This window comes from Pempheris klunzingeri, chromosome 7 (genome assembly GCF_042242105.1).
Source record: "Pempheris klunzingeri isolate RE-2024b chromosome 7, fPemKlu1.hap1, whole genome shotgun sequence".
In the NCBI taxonomy this organism is placed as follows: Eukaryota; Metazoa; Chordata; class Actinopteri; order Acropomatiformes; family Pempheridae; genus Pempheris; species Pempheris klunzingeri.
In genome coordinates, this window is record NC_092018.1 from 7,635,677 (window position 1) to 7,654,000 (window position 18,324).

Below are 18,324 nucleotides of genomic sequence, written 5' to 3' on the forward strand. Positions count from 1 at the left end.
GTCTGATGATGTCATGTGTTCAAAGGTTGTTGTAGCAGTGCACTTCAGGTCTCGGCCATCTGAAGCAAGAATAGCTTAACCTTGAAGCAATAACTCTTAACAGTCAGTTGACACTAAGGAATACAGTAGCTTCACATGCATTCACACTATAAAGATTCAAATTGACGAGCAAATGTTGTGTGAAACTGTGACAATTTTGGCCTTCCCAAAATCCTATAATCAAACACGTCACTGCGCATGTTGGTAATGAATCTTGGGTACAATTTTAGGCTTGAAAACAGGAAAGGAGCAAATAATTTAATTCTCTCGCCATGGTTATATGAACTACTGTATTACTGTACAGATATACATGTACTGGGAAGACGTGCTTGTAATATTCATCATTCAAGAACAGCTATGTAACTACGGCCAACGTTTGTAATTCTCCAAAGCAGGAAGATGAAGATGGAAATGGAGAGTCATGTCTCCTGAAAAAAATAGGTTATTTTATCAACATTGTCTCTCTTTCCTCCCTCATCAGCTTTCCACCAGTGGACCCTCCAGACCAGTGACTGCCCACCATGTTGTCCAGGCTGAGAACGACTTGGTCCCTGAGGCCCTGTGTCTCTGTTTGCAGATGGGCACACACCAAAGAGAAGGGCAAGCCCCTCATGCTCAACCCTCGCACCAACAAAGTGAGTGGATTAATGACACTGTGTGTATGTGTCAGCATTTAGAAATGCTTAGCAGTTAAACAAATGTGATTTTTATTAACACGTCTTGTAGTGTAGCAGCCCATCTGTGCTAAATCCATGCCAGTTATGTCATGTTATGAAGTAGGCTAATTGGCATAACCTCTCTGTGTGTCAGGGTGGAAAATAATTGTAAGGCATGTCTGAATTTCACAATAATCTTTGGTTACGATGGCTAATTAAAAACCAAGAAATGTACTGCAAATCATAATGGAGTGTACGCAATATAAACATTATCTATCCAAAAACTGCCTCCTTTTGTGAAAGGTTTTGGCTGTTAAGAATGGTTAGTTTCCCTTATATCCCTTCCTTAAATAATTTGAGGATCCATAAACGGGTGTTTTTCCATCCTTTCATTTCAGTCCTCTGACACTCCATCACATCTTAGCGGTTGTCAATATTTCTGTTATGCCTGGTTAAGAATAGCAGTGAGATGTGTTGTACTGTGACAGACAGGAATTGACTTGAGGGTTCTGGCAGTCTTTTATTAGACTTTTTTTTTTATCTTAATGAGCACAAAGCTATTTAAACTTCTGCTGGCTGGTAAAAATTTTAATTGGACCCAAAATATAATATTTGTACTAGAATTAGAGGATGTCAGCATTCACATGTAACAATCATCAAACACATAGACCTTAGGGTGATTTTTAAGATTATTTTCAGGCATGTAAGGAAGCTTAACTAATTGATCATGTCATTTTAATCCATCCAAACCAGCTGTACTTGTGTTTTCAAGTAGTATTGTTAGCAGTGTAAATACATGTGAGTAAAAGATTCCTTGTTCTAAAAAGCTTCTTAACTAATGACATAATGACAATGACATTTTTTTTTTCCTGAACCCTCTGAACTAGAATTCAAAACATTTAAAAATTTGGCTTTTGTGCAGACTAAAAGAATTTGTGATTAAAGAGTAGCTTTGACAGAAGGTTGAAGTCTGTTGACTTCCTGATCACACCCACACTGTTGGTCAAAAACCTGTCTCTGTAACAGCTTCACATTAAGTTTTGGCAGCATATTTATACACCGCAAATGCCTAAAAAATGTATTATTTATATTAATAAATATTTAGTATATCTCTATATTTTATTTCATCCTGCTCTTCATATTCCTTCTCTCTGCTTTATGTTGTGCTATGCCTTATGTAACACACTTTATACTGCCCAGTGTTGAAAAGTACTATATAAATAAACCTGCTTTGCCAGTGCATTTGTAACCACACCCAACACTGTTGTAACTTCTGTATTATAGCAGCCAGGGGAGGACTTAAAATTACAAAAAAAATCCATTATTTTCTTTAGCTGGTGTAAGTTGTTCTGCAATGTGTGTTTAATAACCATTACAAATGTGTATCACATTGTTTGGTGTCTTTCTTGTCAGGGTTTTCCTTCTGCTGAAAGTTACAAGTGACATTTGTAACACGAGGCTGTAGCTTCTTGAAGTGACCAGATCTCACTCTGTGCAGGTTATGCTAAACTTAGCCTAGACTTCACATATTGTGCTAAATATAGACATCCCAACCTACATGTACATGTACTGGTCACAGGCTGGCTAGCTGATGGTCCTAGAAATCCCCTTATGCACAGCAGCTACATTCACATAGCACATTGCTCGATTCCTCATTGTGTTCATTTGCTGATCAAAACCAACTCAAGTGTGAAAACACTGAGGAAGGCTTCTGTCAGCCGTATTGCTGTTTGGTTGTGATTCATGTGTGGTTAAAATCTTACATTTCCTCTACCATTAAAAGTCATTAGGAGTTCATTGTTTCTTGCTTCGAAAAACGCTTCAGACTGCATGAGGCAAGACACAGAGAGCAGCATGGTGGTTACTCAGAAGACTATATTTGTAGACGTGACTCGCATCAGCAGACTGCGTCGTCATGACTCATGATACCCTAACAGCGGAGGTCATAGTGTTGCAGAAATGCATTGTTTGTTACATTTCTCAGCAGGATTACAATTTAAAAAAATAAAAAATAAAAATAAAATCTTGTATGTGTTCACAGGGCTGTGATCCCACATTCCTCTACCCCAGTTTTATGTCACTTTCAATGTATAGAAGCACATAGACAAATCCCAGGATATACAGATAAATATATTCTAAAATTGTCAGTATGTGGATTTTTTTTTTTTAGATTTCATGGATTAAACTTGTTTGAAGCAGTTTGAAGCAGTCAAAAAACACAAAAGTAGCCATCAGCATGTTGCTGAATGTTGAGAGGAACTGAGTACTAGAGGTGAGTGAAGTGAAATGCTCCATCAGCATGACTCAGCATTTTGCCAGGGGAGCCCCCAGCATTCATCACTCCTCCAAAGTAATCAGCCCGTCCACAGGCGCACGTTATTGATTCCATGTGTTACACCCATATTTCACACAGAGATGGACTTGACAACCAGCACACACATACATGTTAACATACACTGCAGGAATTTGAGAACACTTTGTTCCCTTCCTCCCCCATCCTCTGTTTTCTGCCCAGAGTCTCGTTCATTGGTTTCTTTGAGGCTACTCCCCTCTTCTAACGTCTTTCCCTTCTTTTTCCCAACTGCTTTGATCTGGTCTCCCCTCTTTCAATCAGCTGTCCTCATCCTGTTAAGAGTCAATAGGTCAACTCATAGGTTAAGCATCTCAACATTTCCTCCAGGAGCTCAGAAAATTGAAATTGAAAGTTGAGTAATTTATTTAGATATTAATTCATTTCAAACATGAAAATTAAAAACCGCACACAAGCAGAACAAGATGCAGAAAAGAGAGGTGATATACATAGAAATTTGTGAAGTGATGTCAGTAAAATGGATACGTCGCATTTATTTTTTTACCTTTCCAGACAGTCTGTAAGTATACAGTGTAATACCACAAAATGTCGGCAAAATATTTCACATTTGTCGGACTAACTCTCAATGGAGGGGCCGCTCTTTTGCCATTGTGCAACACACATTGCAGTTTTGATTAGTCATTTCCTGTAGGCTTTTATTTAATTAGTATGAGTCTTAATAAGAAATAATAGGATAGCGCACTTCTTTTACACACATTTAAAACAATGCTGTCTGTTGAGCACTTAACTCTTAACTCTTCTTTTCTAAGAATGAGTAGTTGACACAAGGTAGATACCTACATATGTTTATCTCTGTTTATCTTTATGTTTATTCACGCCTCTCTTTTTGTGTGTGTTTCTTGCCAGGGCATGGCCTTCACTCTACAGGAGAGACAGATCTTAGGGATACATGGTATGTTGCCTCCCAAAGTGGAGACTCAGGACACTCAGGCCATGCGCTTTCAGAATAATCTGAAGAAGATGACTGATCCCCTGGAGAAGTAAGGATATATTGTGTGTAAAGCACTGGACAGTATCGCTGTCTGTAATTAATCACACATTTATCTTGAATATCTCACTCCTCTCTTTCCATACAGGTACATCTACTTGATGGGCATTCAGGAAAGGAATGAGAGACTTTTCTATAGGGTGTTGATGGAAGACATTGAGGAACTGATGCCAATTGTCTACACTCCCACTGTAGGCCTGGCCTGCACACAGTATGGACACATCTTTAGAAGACCCAAGTAAGGATGCAGTCAAGCTATCAAGAACTACTATGCTAACAGCATGAACCTTTAATTTAGGTTTTACTTTGGTGGCAGACACACTGCGCATGACGCACAGGAATTAATAATGTTAAGGCAAAGAAGAAAATGTTTAACTTAATCCTTATTGTCTACATCACTAGCTGCTGTAGCCCTGATGTGCACAAAATCTAGCCTCCTGTTCAGGAGTTCCATAAAAGGGATATGACTGGAAATATTTAAAGGATTCTTCTGAGTAAAATATAGGCTTTGGCTGGAGGTGGTGGCATCTCCTTATAATCGTGATGGCTCTTAAATACACCTTGTCTAAAATATTGTTGAGGAGGTTATTGTTCTGCTCCTATTTTGAAGTCGGGGGAATCTTAACCATGGTCGTTAAAGTAGACAACTATTGTCTTGTCTTTCACACCAGAGGCTTGTTCATCTCCATTCGGGACAGAGGACACATCCGTTCTATCCTGGACAACTGGCCAGAGACTAATGTTTCAGTGAGTACCCCAAAACCTCGTCAAAGTAACACACTTACGGCTAAAAGAAATTCATCCCTCTTAAACCCACCTACTGCGGAGATGGTCACTTCTAGACGCTAAACAAATATGAATAGATAGAAATCAGAGTTGCACATGCCACAGTAAGTCAAGGGAAGTCATGTTAATTGATTCATGACGGTCTACATTTTTTACATTGACATGGCTAAGGCCCAGTTTAGTATTTCTCACTTTTGTTTGCTTGTAAAATGTTAATCTGAAATTCTGCTGACTACTGCACTTGTTTTCCACCTCCTCTCTCTGTCTGTAGGCAGTGGTAGTAACTGATGGAGAGCGTATTTTAGGATTAGGGGACCTGGGTGTTTATGGAATGGGCATCCCTGTCGGAAAACTTTGCCTGTACACTGCCTGTGGCGGCATTAGACCTGAGAAATGTCTGCCTGTGGTGATAGATGTTGGCACCGACAATGAGGTAGGAAGACTGTGTATGTTTCTTGCATACTGTGTGCATGTACATGCCTCAGGGGAAAGTAGGAAGCCTCATCATCCTTCATATATTTGTCCTTGTCCTCCGATCAGACTCTCCTCAAGGATCCGCTGTACATGGGCCTGTACCAGAAGCGAGATCGCTCTCAAGCCTACGATGATCTAATTGATGAGTTCATGGAGGCTGTGGTGGAAAAATACGGGCAGGACACACTGATCCAGTTTGAGGACTTTGGGAACCACAATGCCTTCCGTTTCCTCAGGAAGTACAGGGAGAAGTACTGCACCTTCAACGATGACATCCAAGGTTCACATAACCCTTCACACAGCACTAAGGAGTTGTACTTTGTCATGAATCCACTTTACCTGATCAGTCAAAATCAGCAATTGAATGAAGTTTAATCCTGTTCAGCAGATGTTGCTTAAAGAACAATTCTGGAGGTTTCGCATGTTTCCGCTCATTCTCGCAAATCATTTTAATTGTGGAGTGATCTTTTTGAGAGCAGGTTAAGTTTTTAGATAGTTTTTAGTTTAGGGTAGAGTTTCTATCCTCTGGCCCGCTGTTGGTGTTCATTTCACCATGAAAATAAAATGTATGAAACCAGAAACTTGCTTGAATGAAGTAATCCATTACAGTGAACATATTGTGATCACAAGGTTACAAGTCTCCAATGTAATGCAGCAAACAGGGAGTTGGAGGAACCACTGACAGCAATGATTTTAGAATTGTGTGTTAAAAACGATGCATTTACGAGGTATGTCATCTAAAAATCAAGCCAAGAAGATTGAACAAGTAGCACAACATAGCTTTCATTTTAATCATTAAGTGATTAGAGCCCCGTCCCATCCTCCCGCCTTAAAACAAACCGTGATTGATCTGTTCTATTGAGGGCAGAGACTTCATGTTTACTGTTGTTTCCTTCTGCATGTCTGCAGGCACTGCCTCTGGAGCCCTTGCTGGTCTGTTAGCAGCTCAGAGAGCCATTGGCAAACCCATCACTGAACACCGGGTGCTTTTCTTGGGGGCTGGAGAGGTAAGATAAGATTAAACCATTAATATCAGCCAATTTGAGTGATCTTGCTTTTTTTTTGGCCCCTTTCTCTTTTTTTCTCCCTAATTTGGAGTTTGAAAGTCCAAAATATTAAAATGAGCCAAATAGAGCCAAAGTGCCCCCTACTGACCAGAGTGGTGATACCAATAAGAAGTGCTCAACATTCACCAGAACTTTTCTGGGGAAAATGTTGATTTACTTAGTCAAAACCTTAACTATTGATACACATCTAAGTACTTTGAATGTTTAACTTGATGAGGCTAGTCTTTCTCCTTAGGCTGCCCTTGGTATTGCCAATCTGATTGTCATGGCCATGACAGAGAAGGGGAAAACCTGTGACGAGGCCAGAAAAAGCATCTGGATGTACGATAAATATGGCTTACTAGTAAAGGTCAGTGTGTGTGACACAGACATTAATGACAAGAACATCCGTTATACGTCTGCTAGACTTCCTGTCTGGCTCACTGATGATATAATGCATAATTGGTGAAAAGTGGTTTTACTGTATTTTTATTGATTTAATGTGTGTGACTCCAGGGCAGACCACAGGAAACAGACACAAACCAGGAGGCGTTTGTCCATGACAGTCCAGGGAATGTGCAGAGCTTCCTAGATGCTGTCAACATCATCAAACCCTCAGTAATCATTGGTAAATTGTCTCATTTTGTATATTTGTGTAAATGTAAAGCCTTGCAGTACAATTAGGAATATGCATTTTTAAGTTAAAGCCATAAATCAAAAAACACACTGTGGATAACATAATTAATATGCCCTTGTTTACAATATTGGTATGATTTATTTAATTATCTCCAAGTGAGAGACTGGATTACGTCAACTGACAAAGTATATTTATGTTTAGGTTTTTATTATTTTTTCAATCAGCATTTAAAAATAGCCTCAAACCATCCTGTCGAGGTTCAGCTGTAATTGCAGGCTTCCCTTGAGCGGTAATGATAGATCACAGGCACGGGGTGACGAGCATTTCTCCTTCCTCCTTCCAGGTGTGGCAGGAGCTGGACGTCTGTTCACCCACGATGTCCTTAAGGCCATGGGAGCCCAGAACGAACGACCAATCATCTTTGCCCTGAGTAACCCAACAAACAAAGCAGAGTGCACAGCAGAGGACGCCTACACAGTCACTGATGTAAGCAGCTCTTTCTGTTTTCCTTTCTTTTGTTTCTTTTTGACTAACCCTAAAATTAAGCATTCCTATGCTGTCAAATCACTTTCCCTGTTATTGTCCTTACTTTTTCCCACCCACCATCATCACTCTTTCACCGTTTGTTTCTTCGTCCTACAGGGTAGGTGTCTTTTCGCCAGCGGCAGTCCATTCGGTCCGGTGACCCTGAGCGACGGCCGCGTCTTTACCCCTGGACAAGGGAACAATGCTTACATCTTCCCAGGTGATTAAAAAAAAAAAAGAATATTCATTACATTAATGACCTGTTGAGAGTTGAAGATGATTTATTTTGCCAACAACACTAAATAACTTTCAGTGGTAAGAAGTAACCAAAGCCTGGTGTTTGCACAATGTTTCCACAATAAGGAAAAATCAGTAGATGATTCATCATCAGTGACAAAATGTAATAAGTGAATTCAGTCTGTTTGAAAACACATGCTGTATGTGCATTGCAGGGGTGGCCTTGGCTGTGATCCTGAGTGGAGTGAGACACATCAGTGACACTGTGTTCTTGGAGGCCGCCAAGGTCTGAAGCCTCCGCTAAGTATTTCTCAGTCTATCTCTTCTTTAAAGTTGCCGAGGTTCATCCTTACCTCGCCCTGACCCCATCCTGCACTCAATGGCTGACTGTCATGAACTCATACGCTGTATATGGTCTTATAAACCCTCTTTAACCCTGTCTCCTGTTCCTCTCTCTCTTGACTCTTGCTTAATCGCTAACAGATGAAGAGGTTATCAAAGGCTCATCCTGCTTTGCACTTTTTTACATTCATCAATGCAATTCCTGATAAATCACAAGATGATTTGAACACTCAGTACTGAAATGTGTTGCATGAGGAAGCTACTGTCATTTGCATGTTGGTGATATGAGCATAGTGATCGTTTTTGTCACTTGACCCAACACTTCTTGTTTTTCTTATTTTGTCTTGAGGAAAACAAATATGATATTTATGACTTTACACAAGTGTAGATGGAAAACAGCAGAGAAATATACTGCAGGCAGAGACTAGTAATAACTTTTATGTCTCTGTCTTTTAGACCCTAGAAATTCCGCTTCTTCCTAAAAGTATTTTTATACTCCCTCTAGACCCTTGCAGATCAGGTGACAGACAAAGAGCTCGCAGAAGGCAGACTTTATCCTCCTCTCTCCAACATCAGAGAGGTCTCTGTCCAGATGGCTGTAAAGGCAAGTCTCCTGAAAATGACAATTTCTCTTGCTGGAAGAGCTAATTGCCACAACTTTGCCAGAATAATTTTGCTGTTGCTGAACATGTTAATGTTAGTCCAAACCTAAGCGGCCCTGCCTAAATTTAACCTCCTATATCATCATTTGATTTTCTAAATCAGTGACAAACTTAGTAAACCATAAATTGGCCTTAAACAGCTTCTCAAAATGCCATTTTGATGAAACACAATTGCTGCCCTTTATGATTTGGTTGTAGTTGTCCAGTGAATTTGGCCAACTTCCATTTCTGAATGTTTGTGTTGTACTTGTGTCTGTACTTCTTTATTTGTATCTGCCTCTCAGTATTGGTCAATGCTTAACTTGCTCTTTCTTGCTTTAGGTGATGGAATATCTCTATGCTAAAGGCATGGCATTCCGCTACCCTGAGCCTGTGGACAAGAACAGCTTTGTACGTGCTACTGTGTGGGACACCCACTATGACTCCTTCCTGCCAGACACCTACGACTGGCCAGGTGTCAGCTTCAGCCCCAAGACGGACTAGAAGTAGACCCTCACTGTGCTCCGTCACAATGTCGCTCTTCACTTGTTTTCCACGTACCTCTTAACTACAGATAGTCAGAGATGATCATAGTTACCTTAGTGCAAACATCTGCTTTTGAAAACAAGGCTTTACTGCTGTCATGTCACTGCATATTCTCTAAACCAGTCTCATTAGATCTGTGAAAAGGTACAGTGGGAAGAGGACATTGTAATGGAAATGGCCATTTTCACTTCACATCCCAGTTCTTGCTCACTTCTGCATTGCATGCAAACCTGCATAGCACCTGGAGGGCCACCTGCTGGTGGAAAAAGGCAGTGTGGAAATGTAGTTTAGTTATTGAACTTTGTAATACTGATAATAATAACAGGAAATAACAAAAATAATTGCCAGTAGAAAGTCCATGTGCTTAGCACATATTCTACCAAGCAGAAAGCAAAACACATTTTGAACACAAACTAACTTAGACAAGCTAAGTAAACCAAATACTGTATACTTGTATTACTGGCAAAGGTTAACGTTTTTAAAAGATTAATGATAGTATGTCTTGTTTTTGTTGTCATCCACTCCCTATTTAGTCATAAATTACCTAAGAATAAGTTACTCTTTTGTCAGAAAGTCCCATGTAAAATACTATGATCTTTTTCACCTTTATCGAAAGGTGGTCACTCCATATTTAACTGAGCGATGACTCTAATTTGATGCAAAATAGTTTTGTTTTGTACACTCCTGATGTGGGGGATAGTCTTTGGGTAGCACTTGCAAAAGATTTAACATGCAGTATGGTCATTGCCTTTTTTCACAATAAGTGGACCTCTGGTTGCTTTACTTTGCTTAATCCAGGTGATGCCCAGTGTAACACATATGGCTAAAGAGCCATTTTAATCTATGCTTAAATCGGGCTACACTGATTACTGAGAAAGTCTAGAAGAGGGTTACCTCAGGGGACACCTAGGAAAACTTTTTATGAAGGGAAATTAAATGAAATGTATATCTAAAAACACTTGAGAAACCAACATCCACTCCACTATTGTATTTGTTTGAATGTTTTTGTCAAATTCTATTTATTTCTCTAAATTTATTTTATTATTTTGGGGCGTGTATTTAGATGTTTTGACATTGCTCTGTATATTAATTAGAAAGCTTGCCATCAACACTCATTTAATGAGTTGTGGTAAGGTGAACCCATCCCTAAAAATGAGCCCTTTTGGTTAATTGTAATATACAAATTAAATAGAAACTATACCCTAAATGTATAGGAAGGAAACAATGCTCAGCATCAAATGATTAGATAAACGGTATTTTCCAAATGAATAATTTTTTTTAGTTTTTATAAAGCTGTGTTGAGTTCAGCCATGTGTGTGTGTGTTGCCAGGATGGTGTGTGGGTTTCGCTTCTTGGCACATATTCAACAAGACGACAAACTTATCAGGCTTCTTTTCACTGCTCTGATCTACCATGATCATTGATGATAACTAACAACGCAGTCATGTTGCCTCAGATTAACACGGGAGAGGTGAAGCTTTGCTTGTGTTTTAAATCTGCTGTGAGATAGAAAAGAAATGCAAGTACAGGATCTTTCAACAAGTCAATTTAAAATACGAAAGGCGTTACAAATACGCAAGCCAATATACAAAGTCACATAAATAAGATTTTAAAAGAGTGCCATAAAATGGAAGATGCAAAAACCAAAAATTGAATACAACAAATTGAACAATGGCAGCTACAATGCAGTGCAAAACAAATAGCCCTAAATTTAAGTCTTGATTTAAATGAACTGAAAGTAGTTGCAGATCTCAAGTTCTCTTGGAAATTAATGAATTAGTCACTTAATTAATATTATTGGCTTAAAAGATAGTGACGAGATAGCCCTGCTAAGAAAGGACAAACAACTAGAAATGGACATTTTGATCTTGTTAACAGGGTTTTTGATCCTCTGTATATTGTAACCAGTTTTTTTTGGTTTCTGCTCATGTTGATGTCCAAGTTGATACTCAAGGGTGCTATCAGGCCAGTGAATCAAATCCAGTGATCTGCTATCAGCTGTACAGTTAAATGGTCACAGTTATAACAGATGAAGCTCATAAAGCTCGTAACATTCATTTCTCAAAGTGAGATGTTCTATTACCTACTGTAGATTCCTTTATATTTTCATAATATTTCACATCTATATGTCAGTTTAATGTCCTGCACTTATTTCAGCGAGACAAAGTACTGACAGTCAATCTGCCGAAGACGTCTGTAGATATATATTTTACCCAGAACTCTGACAGACTGTTGCAGTATATCATTGTGAGAAACCTTGACATCTAAAATGATTTGTCTAATGTAAAATGTGAGAACTGAGAAACCCTGACATGGACACACACATACACCTCTAGAGCTAAGATGTGTTTAGTCTATAATATTAACCAGTATAGTATTGCCTTACACATTGTTGTCAAGGGCATTTACAGTGTCATGCATTAGTTTAAATATGTTTAACTATACATACTAGGCCACTGTGTACATTTTAATCTCAGGATGGAGTAATTAGTATCGTCTCACCTGCACTGAAGTGCCTGCGTGATGTTCAGTGTCTCCTCTTTATCACTTCGATGTTCAGTGTCTCCTCTTAATCACTTCATGTTCCATGATGCAGAACTCACAGTAATGCAGGCAGAGCTGAGAAACAACTGAACAGCATTATCATTATAAAGACTTGGTGTTTGTTTTGTACAAAATGATTTTATTGTATAGTCTTCAATGTGCAGCTTCAGACTGAACATTTAATATATTGTTAAAGGCGAAGTTATACGTTTTGAAATAGTTTTCTATCAATAAAACTATTTAGAAACGGGTTAACCATACTAAGTATTGGCTCATGTGTCCATCTAGTAGTGTTGTTACTGACAGTGATCGTCCAGTATGAGTTTTGACTGTGTGCGGCTTGTTCATGTGACTCTTTTCAACCCCATGAGAAAAAATGTACTCCATATTTCATTGAAGTGTGCATTCATATTTTGCTGTGTCCTTCACGTCTGTGTTTCTGAAGTGTATTTTTGTCACAGTAATATTGCCTTAGCGTTTGTACTCAGAGAGCAGCATGTTTGTGCTGTTTCCCAAAAGCTATGTGCTGTTAAAAGTGCAGAATAAAAACTTTTATATTGGCTCCTCTGGCTGTTGATTTTAAATATATTTTAAATGTTTTCTTTAACCGAGCATCTTTACACATCTACATTTACTTTTGTCGTTTGCGCTCTTAAAGATTAATGTAGTGCTTTATTTGTTTTCTTTTTTTGTTAACACAAGATTTCCAACTTTTCTGAACGCCACACCGTCGCTTGAAGTACGTCATCAGTGTGTGACTGTTGACAGGAAGCATGGCGGACCGCTGCTGCTGTTGTAGTTGTGCAGAGTTTTAACCGGTTTTCTTGTAGCTTCGGGAGAATGAGCATGGACGTGACTTTCCTCGGGACCGGCTCGGCTTACCCGTCTCCTCACCGCGGTGCTTCGGCTCTGGTGCTGCGGACAGAAGGGGAGTGTTGGCTGTTTGACTGCGGGGAGGGAACCCAGACCCAGCTGATGAGGAGCCAGCTCAGAGCCGGTGAGTCTCTACAGCTCCGCCTGCTGCCCGCTCCGCCGCCGTGAAGGTAAGTTTGGAGTTTGATATTCGGCAGAGATTCACTTCTAACCAGGCGGTGTCTTCCTCAGTTTCACCCAGGACGCCTCCTATGAATTAATGTTTAGTAGACAGAAAAATAATGTTAATCATTACCGAGAGGTTTCCCCTAACTGGGCAAATAAGAGACACCTCTTTATAATAGAATTCATTTGTTGTGATCATTTCTGGTAGTGATTTCTGCGTCCCAATATATATGAGGGAAAAATTATGAATCCTCCATAAAAAATATGTATAATAAATATAAATAAAAGCACAGAACTCTGGTGTGAAGAACTGTTTGTTCAGTATAGTGATACATTTTGGTTTGGCTTTGAGAGTCACTGCCTCACATTTACACTGAAGCCACTGGGAAAAGAAAATATGATTAATAGAAATGAATAGAAAATACACGCAGCACTAAAAGTCAGTATGAAAAGATGTGTCCCATTTTTTCCAGTTTACTAGCACATTGTGGAATTGATTTCTAGTCACTGCCTCACATTACATGGAAGTGATTGAAAAAATATTCCTCCTCCAAGTCCCAACACTTGGATTAAAACAAGATGCTTCTGGGTCTGGAGTGAATGTCTGCCAAATAATCAACTTGAAACTAACTTCGCTGCAGTCCAGGATTACTGCTTCCAGTCTAAATTACTTCCTGCTTCCTCTAAGCTCCCACTGTAGCACCTGTTGGTGTTTAGTAATGTTGTCTTGTCTTCTCACCAGGTCGAATCACCAAGGTTTTCATCTCCCACTTGCATGGCGATCACCTCTTTGGTCTACCTGGCCTCCTCTGCACTGTGAGCCTCAACACCAACCCCGACCCCCAGCACACCACGCCCACAGTTGACATCTACGGGCCCCGGGGCCTCCGGCACTTTCTAAGGGTGACACTTGGCCTCACAGGATCCCAGCTGCTCTTCCCCTATGCAGGCAGGTCCACCTCGGCTCTAATGTGTCCACACTACTGTAGTCCTGAAAACACTGATGATCTATCAGTGTTTTCAGGGAGTTTCAGCACAATGTGAGACAGAACGGAACATAACACCGCAGCTGTCTGCTGTTTTGCTCTCAGGGAAACACTACTTACACCCTTTAAGTACAGAGAACAGTGTGGAAATTGCACTCTGAACTGTGATATGACTGCCACTTTTTGGAAAGCCTGCAAATCTGTTGCCACAGTGCGACAAAAACCTCCCAAAAGGCAAAATCAGATGTGCATACAGAATATATCACAGTTCATCAGTTATAGATTTATTATAACTCTGCAAAGTTTATTCACTTTTGTGACTGTAATGTAAAAATGACAAATGAAGTTATTTCTTGTAGTCTAATTTACTTTATTCATCTTTGGTGTTTTCTTGTACTTTCTAATGTGCTCTGCTCTCATCTGTATCATCTATAATTGATATTATTCCTGTAGTACATGAGCTGGAGCCCACAACTGACCAGAGTCCAGAAGAGGGACAGCTCAGCCTGGAGGTATGTGACTGATTTTGGTGTTATAAAGCACACTTTAGTTCTCTGTGCAGTGCAAAGCACAATATAACACACTTTCAATAGGGCTGGACCGATATATGCCAGTATTAGTCTTTTTGCTGATATCAAGGCCAAACAATTGGACCCAACCTGACTGTAACTGACTGACTCTCAACGCAACTCCACCCTAAACTACCAAAGTGTCTAATGAGCTTCAACCTGTCATATGTTTGCATTCATGACATCCAACAAAATCCATGTGCACCTTCTCACTGTGCATTATACTTCCCTTTCTGTGAGCTCAATGTATATTCATTATCTGCGTTCGTTTTGCAGTGGTAATATTGTGCAAAGCTGCTAGTAAGAAGCAAGTAAGAAAATCAGCCTTGTTTTTAGCATGACTTCCTTTCGTTCATTTATTTAACTTGACTTCATGTTTAGTGTTTTGTTTTGTGTCTCCTCAGATGACAGCAGAGTGTGGTCCTCTGCACCCACAGGAGCAGCCGGGCAGGACGATCTCCCTGGATGCCTCCAGTGACTGTTACCTCCTCTGTGAAGACAAGAAGTTTGTGGTCAAGGCCTTCAGGTTGTTTCACCGCATCCCCTCCTTTGGTTTTTGCATTCAGGAGCATGATCGACCTGGAAGACTGAAGACTGAACTCCTGAAGGAGCTAGGTAAATGCACTTAGTGTCTTTTTATGTCTTTATTTCTATATTCGGACAGTTGTAGTGAAAAAACACACTCTTTCATCCCCTCAGGCCTTAAACCAGGGCCCCTTTATGGGCGGCTGAAAGCTGGAGAGCCTGTAACTCTGGAGAGCGGCCGTGTCGTTCTGCCTAGTGACGTGCTGGAAGAAGCTATTCCAGGGAGGAAAGTCTGTGTTTTAGGAGACTGTAGCTCAGTTCTCGGGGAAGGACCACTGAGGCTGTGCAGTGGAGCGGACCTCCTGGTTCACGAGGCCACCCTTGGGAACGAGCACCGAGAGAAAGCGGTGGACCACGGACACAGCACACCTGAAATGGCGGCGGCGGTGGCTCGGGCTTGCTGTGTGCGGAGGCTGGTGCTGTACCACTTCAGTCAGAGGTACAAACCCTGCTCCCTGCACAAGGAAGGCGACAACGATGACGTCTCAGAGCTCAGGAGACAGGCTGAAGACGCTCTGCGGGACAGTGGTGTGGAAGTGATTCTGGCTGAGGATTTTCTTACTCTGCCCGTTCCTGTCAGAAGATGAGGGTTGTTTTTCCTTTTTTGCAGGTTTAGTTGTACTTTTTAAACTTTGTCTATAATCCTAAACCCTGGATTAATGAAACAGGAGGGGTCAGTTGGCAAAACAATCGGCTCAAAGTCAACTCACTAAGCTCTCCACTGTCTTCATCAGCATATGGAGTTTGTGCCTTTGTCATGAGACTGTAGATGTTTACATTTTCCATTATTTGTAGCACTTCTCGTCCATATTGGCTCTTAAATCGAACTCAATAGTTAATTCTTGACATTAGAAACCGACAAAACGATCTCAGCTCAAGGACCACTTACTTGCTTGTTCTCGCTTTCAACTACGTCACACAGCCTTCATCAGCAGATGTGGTCAAGTTTTAAGCAAACATGGACGAGATGCTCAATAAATTGGAAAGTCTAAACATCCACTTTTACATCTACAACAACTGAGCAAAGTCCTACTGCTGATGGTGACTTTTTTAAGTGGACAGTGAGTTGAGAATTTTTTGAACTGCCGTTTCTTACGTCAAGAATGAACTCTAAAGCTACATTCCTAGCGTGACAGGCCTATTAATCATTTTACCACAATGCATTAATCTGAAATTCTTCAAATGGGACATTAAATTTTTTGGTCTAATTTAATTCTCCCATTTAAATTAAATATGATCAGTCGTGTCAAAGGTTTCAGTCTACTGGTATTTAACAATATGTTAACACTCAGTACTAAAACCACAATCTTTCCACATGAATCAGTAAGATTATCTTCTGTATGGCGATAAGAAACATGCAATCATGTCTGAACCTTTTCCAGAGCTTTATTTCTGGATCTGTACACAAGGTATTAAAGTACAACAGAAAATACAAAATAATGTTTAACAAAAGAAAAAAAAAAAACTCAATGTTTATGTACAATTCTTATAAACAATAAAGATAGCTTCTTGAACATTTCTCTTAGTGAAGTTTTTGATTGTCTATATTTCTGGATATACATTTTTAAGTTTTGTAGGTTTTTATTCACAAAGGTGTTTTTGTTTTGTCAAAGGACTCGAGTTTTCTTTTTCAATACCACAACTGCTATTTTTTTTTTTTCCTTTTTAAACTTCAAAACACAATACAAAATATAAAATAAATTTGTTTAGTGCTTGCTTGCACACACAAGTCTCATACCAGAGATATCAATAAAATATCACATTTTTCGAGAGTTCACAGGGTGGTGAAAAACCTACTTCTACTACTGAATGGCCTTTACATTCTGACAGTTTTTCTGAGTCTTTGTACAAACCACAGGTGAAATAAATATCACTGCACTGCTAAAGCTAGAAGAGCTTGGAGGACCTACTGCATTATGCACATTGCATTAAAAGAGAAACTAGCTCTCCACATACTTAGAGCAGCAGCCATCCCTTTACCATCAAGACAAATATAGACGACGACATGTAAAAAGATTTTTTTTTTTTTCGAGGAAAGAAAGGTGAGCGTCTTTTACACATGGCTGCAAGTTTTGAATGCAAATTTGCAACACTGAGTCATATCAATACGTCTTCAGGTAAAGCCGTTTTCAGTGGTATGGACACAGCTGGCATGCGTGGTTTCAGCTGTGTCCTGGGGTCTGGGTATCATGACTTTCCAAAGAGCGAGAAAAAAAAAATCAAACACCAAGTCAACCGGTAAAATGCAAAACCAAAAATATCTGTACATATCTACAAATTATTGCCTTTTGACAAGGAATCAAATTAAAACCTTTGTATTAACACAGATTCACAAGTGTAAGAGGTCAGTTAATAGACTTTTTAAAGGCTATTTGCTAATTATTTACAAGAAACGCAGAAGTGAATATCTTCTCTGATGCTGGGCTTGGAAACTGAAGTACACGATCAACCTTAATGATGGTATGAATCCTGTCTGTTGACACATAATGGTGATTTACTAGCTCTATAGACATGACAAACACGATGTACCCCTGAAACAAACTAATTATTCATAGCACAATGCATAGATAAATTAAGTAAACACTACTACTGCATCCAATCGACTGACGATGACCAGCTAAACATTTTACAATTCACAATTATGGACTTCAGTCAAGAGAAAACGGCTCCTTTTCTGCTACTCGACTCCAAGAAATTGTTGACCAGATCATACGAGGCATTCTCTAGGCAGTACAGGGTAGGCAGAGGTTGAATACAAAATCAAAGTGGCTTTAAATAAAGAGATAATACTGCTAGCAGGTTTACCCAAGATTGCTAAGTGGTCTAAAAATGGCGTTAATTTAGGAGCATATGCTAACATTATTTGAACTACACCTACAGGACATATACAGCTAAACGTGAGTAGCATGAGTGAAAGCATGATCTTAAAGGATTAAACATAATCTCACAAAAGGTTAAAGTATATGCAATAAATACAGACTTTACGGTGCCTGATGAGGTTTATGTTTAAATCACTATTACCCCAAACAATCTTTGCATTGCAATATTGCTGTTATGGTTTGCTTGTCTGACCGATGCCTTCCTACAAAAGGAGGATTTTAAAAAGGAAAAAAAAAAAATCCAACCGTAAAGACCATCAACCACGGAGTATAATTTGGGTTTTAAAAAAAATGAGGTGTTGCAAACATTCAGGTGTTCCAGTTTGGCAACTTTGAACAGTTTAAAAAGTAAACAAGCGGACAAACTACAGAGAAGCTTCCACAGGAGAAAAGAAAAAGAAACGAAAACCAAACTAGAAGGCCTTAGCAGCGGAA

The 18,324-nt window shown here is 39.6% G+C and overlaps 2 protein-coding genes across 2 annotated transcripts; both read left to right on the forward strand.

The window, feature by feature from the left end:
• Nucleotides 1-557: 557 nt before the first annotated feature.
• me2 (malic enzyme 2, NAD(+)-dependent, mitochondrial) lies at nucleotides 558-12,394 on the forward strand. The gene is made up of 14 exons (XM_070833537.1): nucleotides 558-674; nucleotides 3,913-4,046; nucleotides 4,143-4,292; nucleotides 4,726-4,801; nucleotides 5,112-5,273; nucleotides 5,381-5,594; nucleotides 6,224-6,321; nucleotides 6,617-6,730; nucleotides 6,877-6,988; nucleotides 7,341-7,483; nucleotides 7,640-7,742; nucleotides 7,975-8,045; nucleotides 8,607-8,705; nucleotides 9,085-12,394. The coding sequence occupies exons 1-14, from the start codon at nucleotides 561-563 to the stop codon at nucleotides 9,244-9,246; spliced, it is 1,752 nt and encodes a 583-aa protein (XP_070689638.1). The 5' UTR covers nucleotides 558-560; the 3' UTR covers nucleotides 9,247-12,394.
• A 243-nt stretch (nucleotides 12,395-12,637) lies between these two features.
• elac1 (elaC ribonuclease Z 1) lies at nucleotides 12,638-15,678 on the forward strand. The gene is made up of 5 exons (XM_070834272.1): nucleotides 12,638-12,829; nucleotides 13,613-13,819; nucleotides 14,310-14,368; nucleotides 14,830-15,040; nucleotides 15,125-15,678. Exons 1-5 carry the CDS (start codon nucleotides 12,673-12,675, stop codon nucleotides 15,595-15,597), a joined length of 1,107 nt encoding a protein of 368 aa, XP_070690373.1. The 5' UTR covers nucleotides 12,638-12,672; the 3' UTR covers nucleotides 15,598-15,678.
• The last annotated feature ends 2,646 nt before the right edge of the window (nucleotides 15,679-18,324 follow it).

Bases quoted from the DNA above. Each gene is read 5' to 3' on its own strand.
- me2 (XM_070833537.1), top strand. From the start codon at position 561: ATGTTGTCCAGGCTGAGAACGACTTGGTCCCTGAGGCCCTGTGTCTCT. The intron at 5,595-6,223 runs GTTCACATAACC...GCATGTCTGCAG, and splicing joins CTTCAACGATGACATCCAAG to GCACTGCCTCTGGAGCCCTT. The intron at 7,484-7,639 runs GTAAGCAGCTCT...TTCGTCCTACAG, and splicing joins ACGCCTACACAGTCACTGAT to GGTAGGTGTCTTTTCGCCAG.
- elac1 (XM_070834272.1), top strand. From the start codon at position 12,673: ATGAGCATGGACGTGACTTTCCTCGGGACCGGCTCGGCTTACCCGTCT. The intron at 12,830-13,612 runs GTGAGTCTCTAC...TCTTCTCACCAG, and splicing joins GAGGAGCCAGCTCAGAGCCG to GTCGAATCACCAAGGTTTTC. The intron at 14,369-14,829 runs GTATGTGACTGA...GTGTCTCCTCAG, and splicing joins AGGGACAGCTCAGCCTGGAG to ATGACAGCAGAGTGTGGTCC.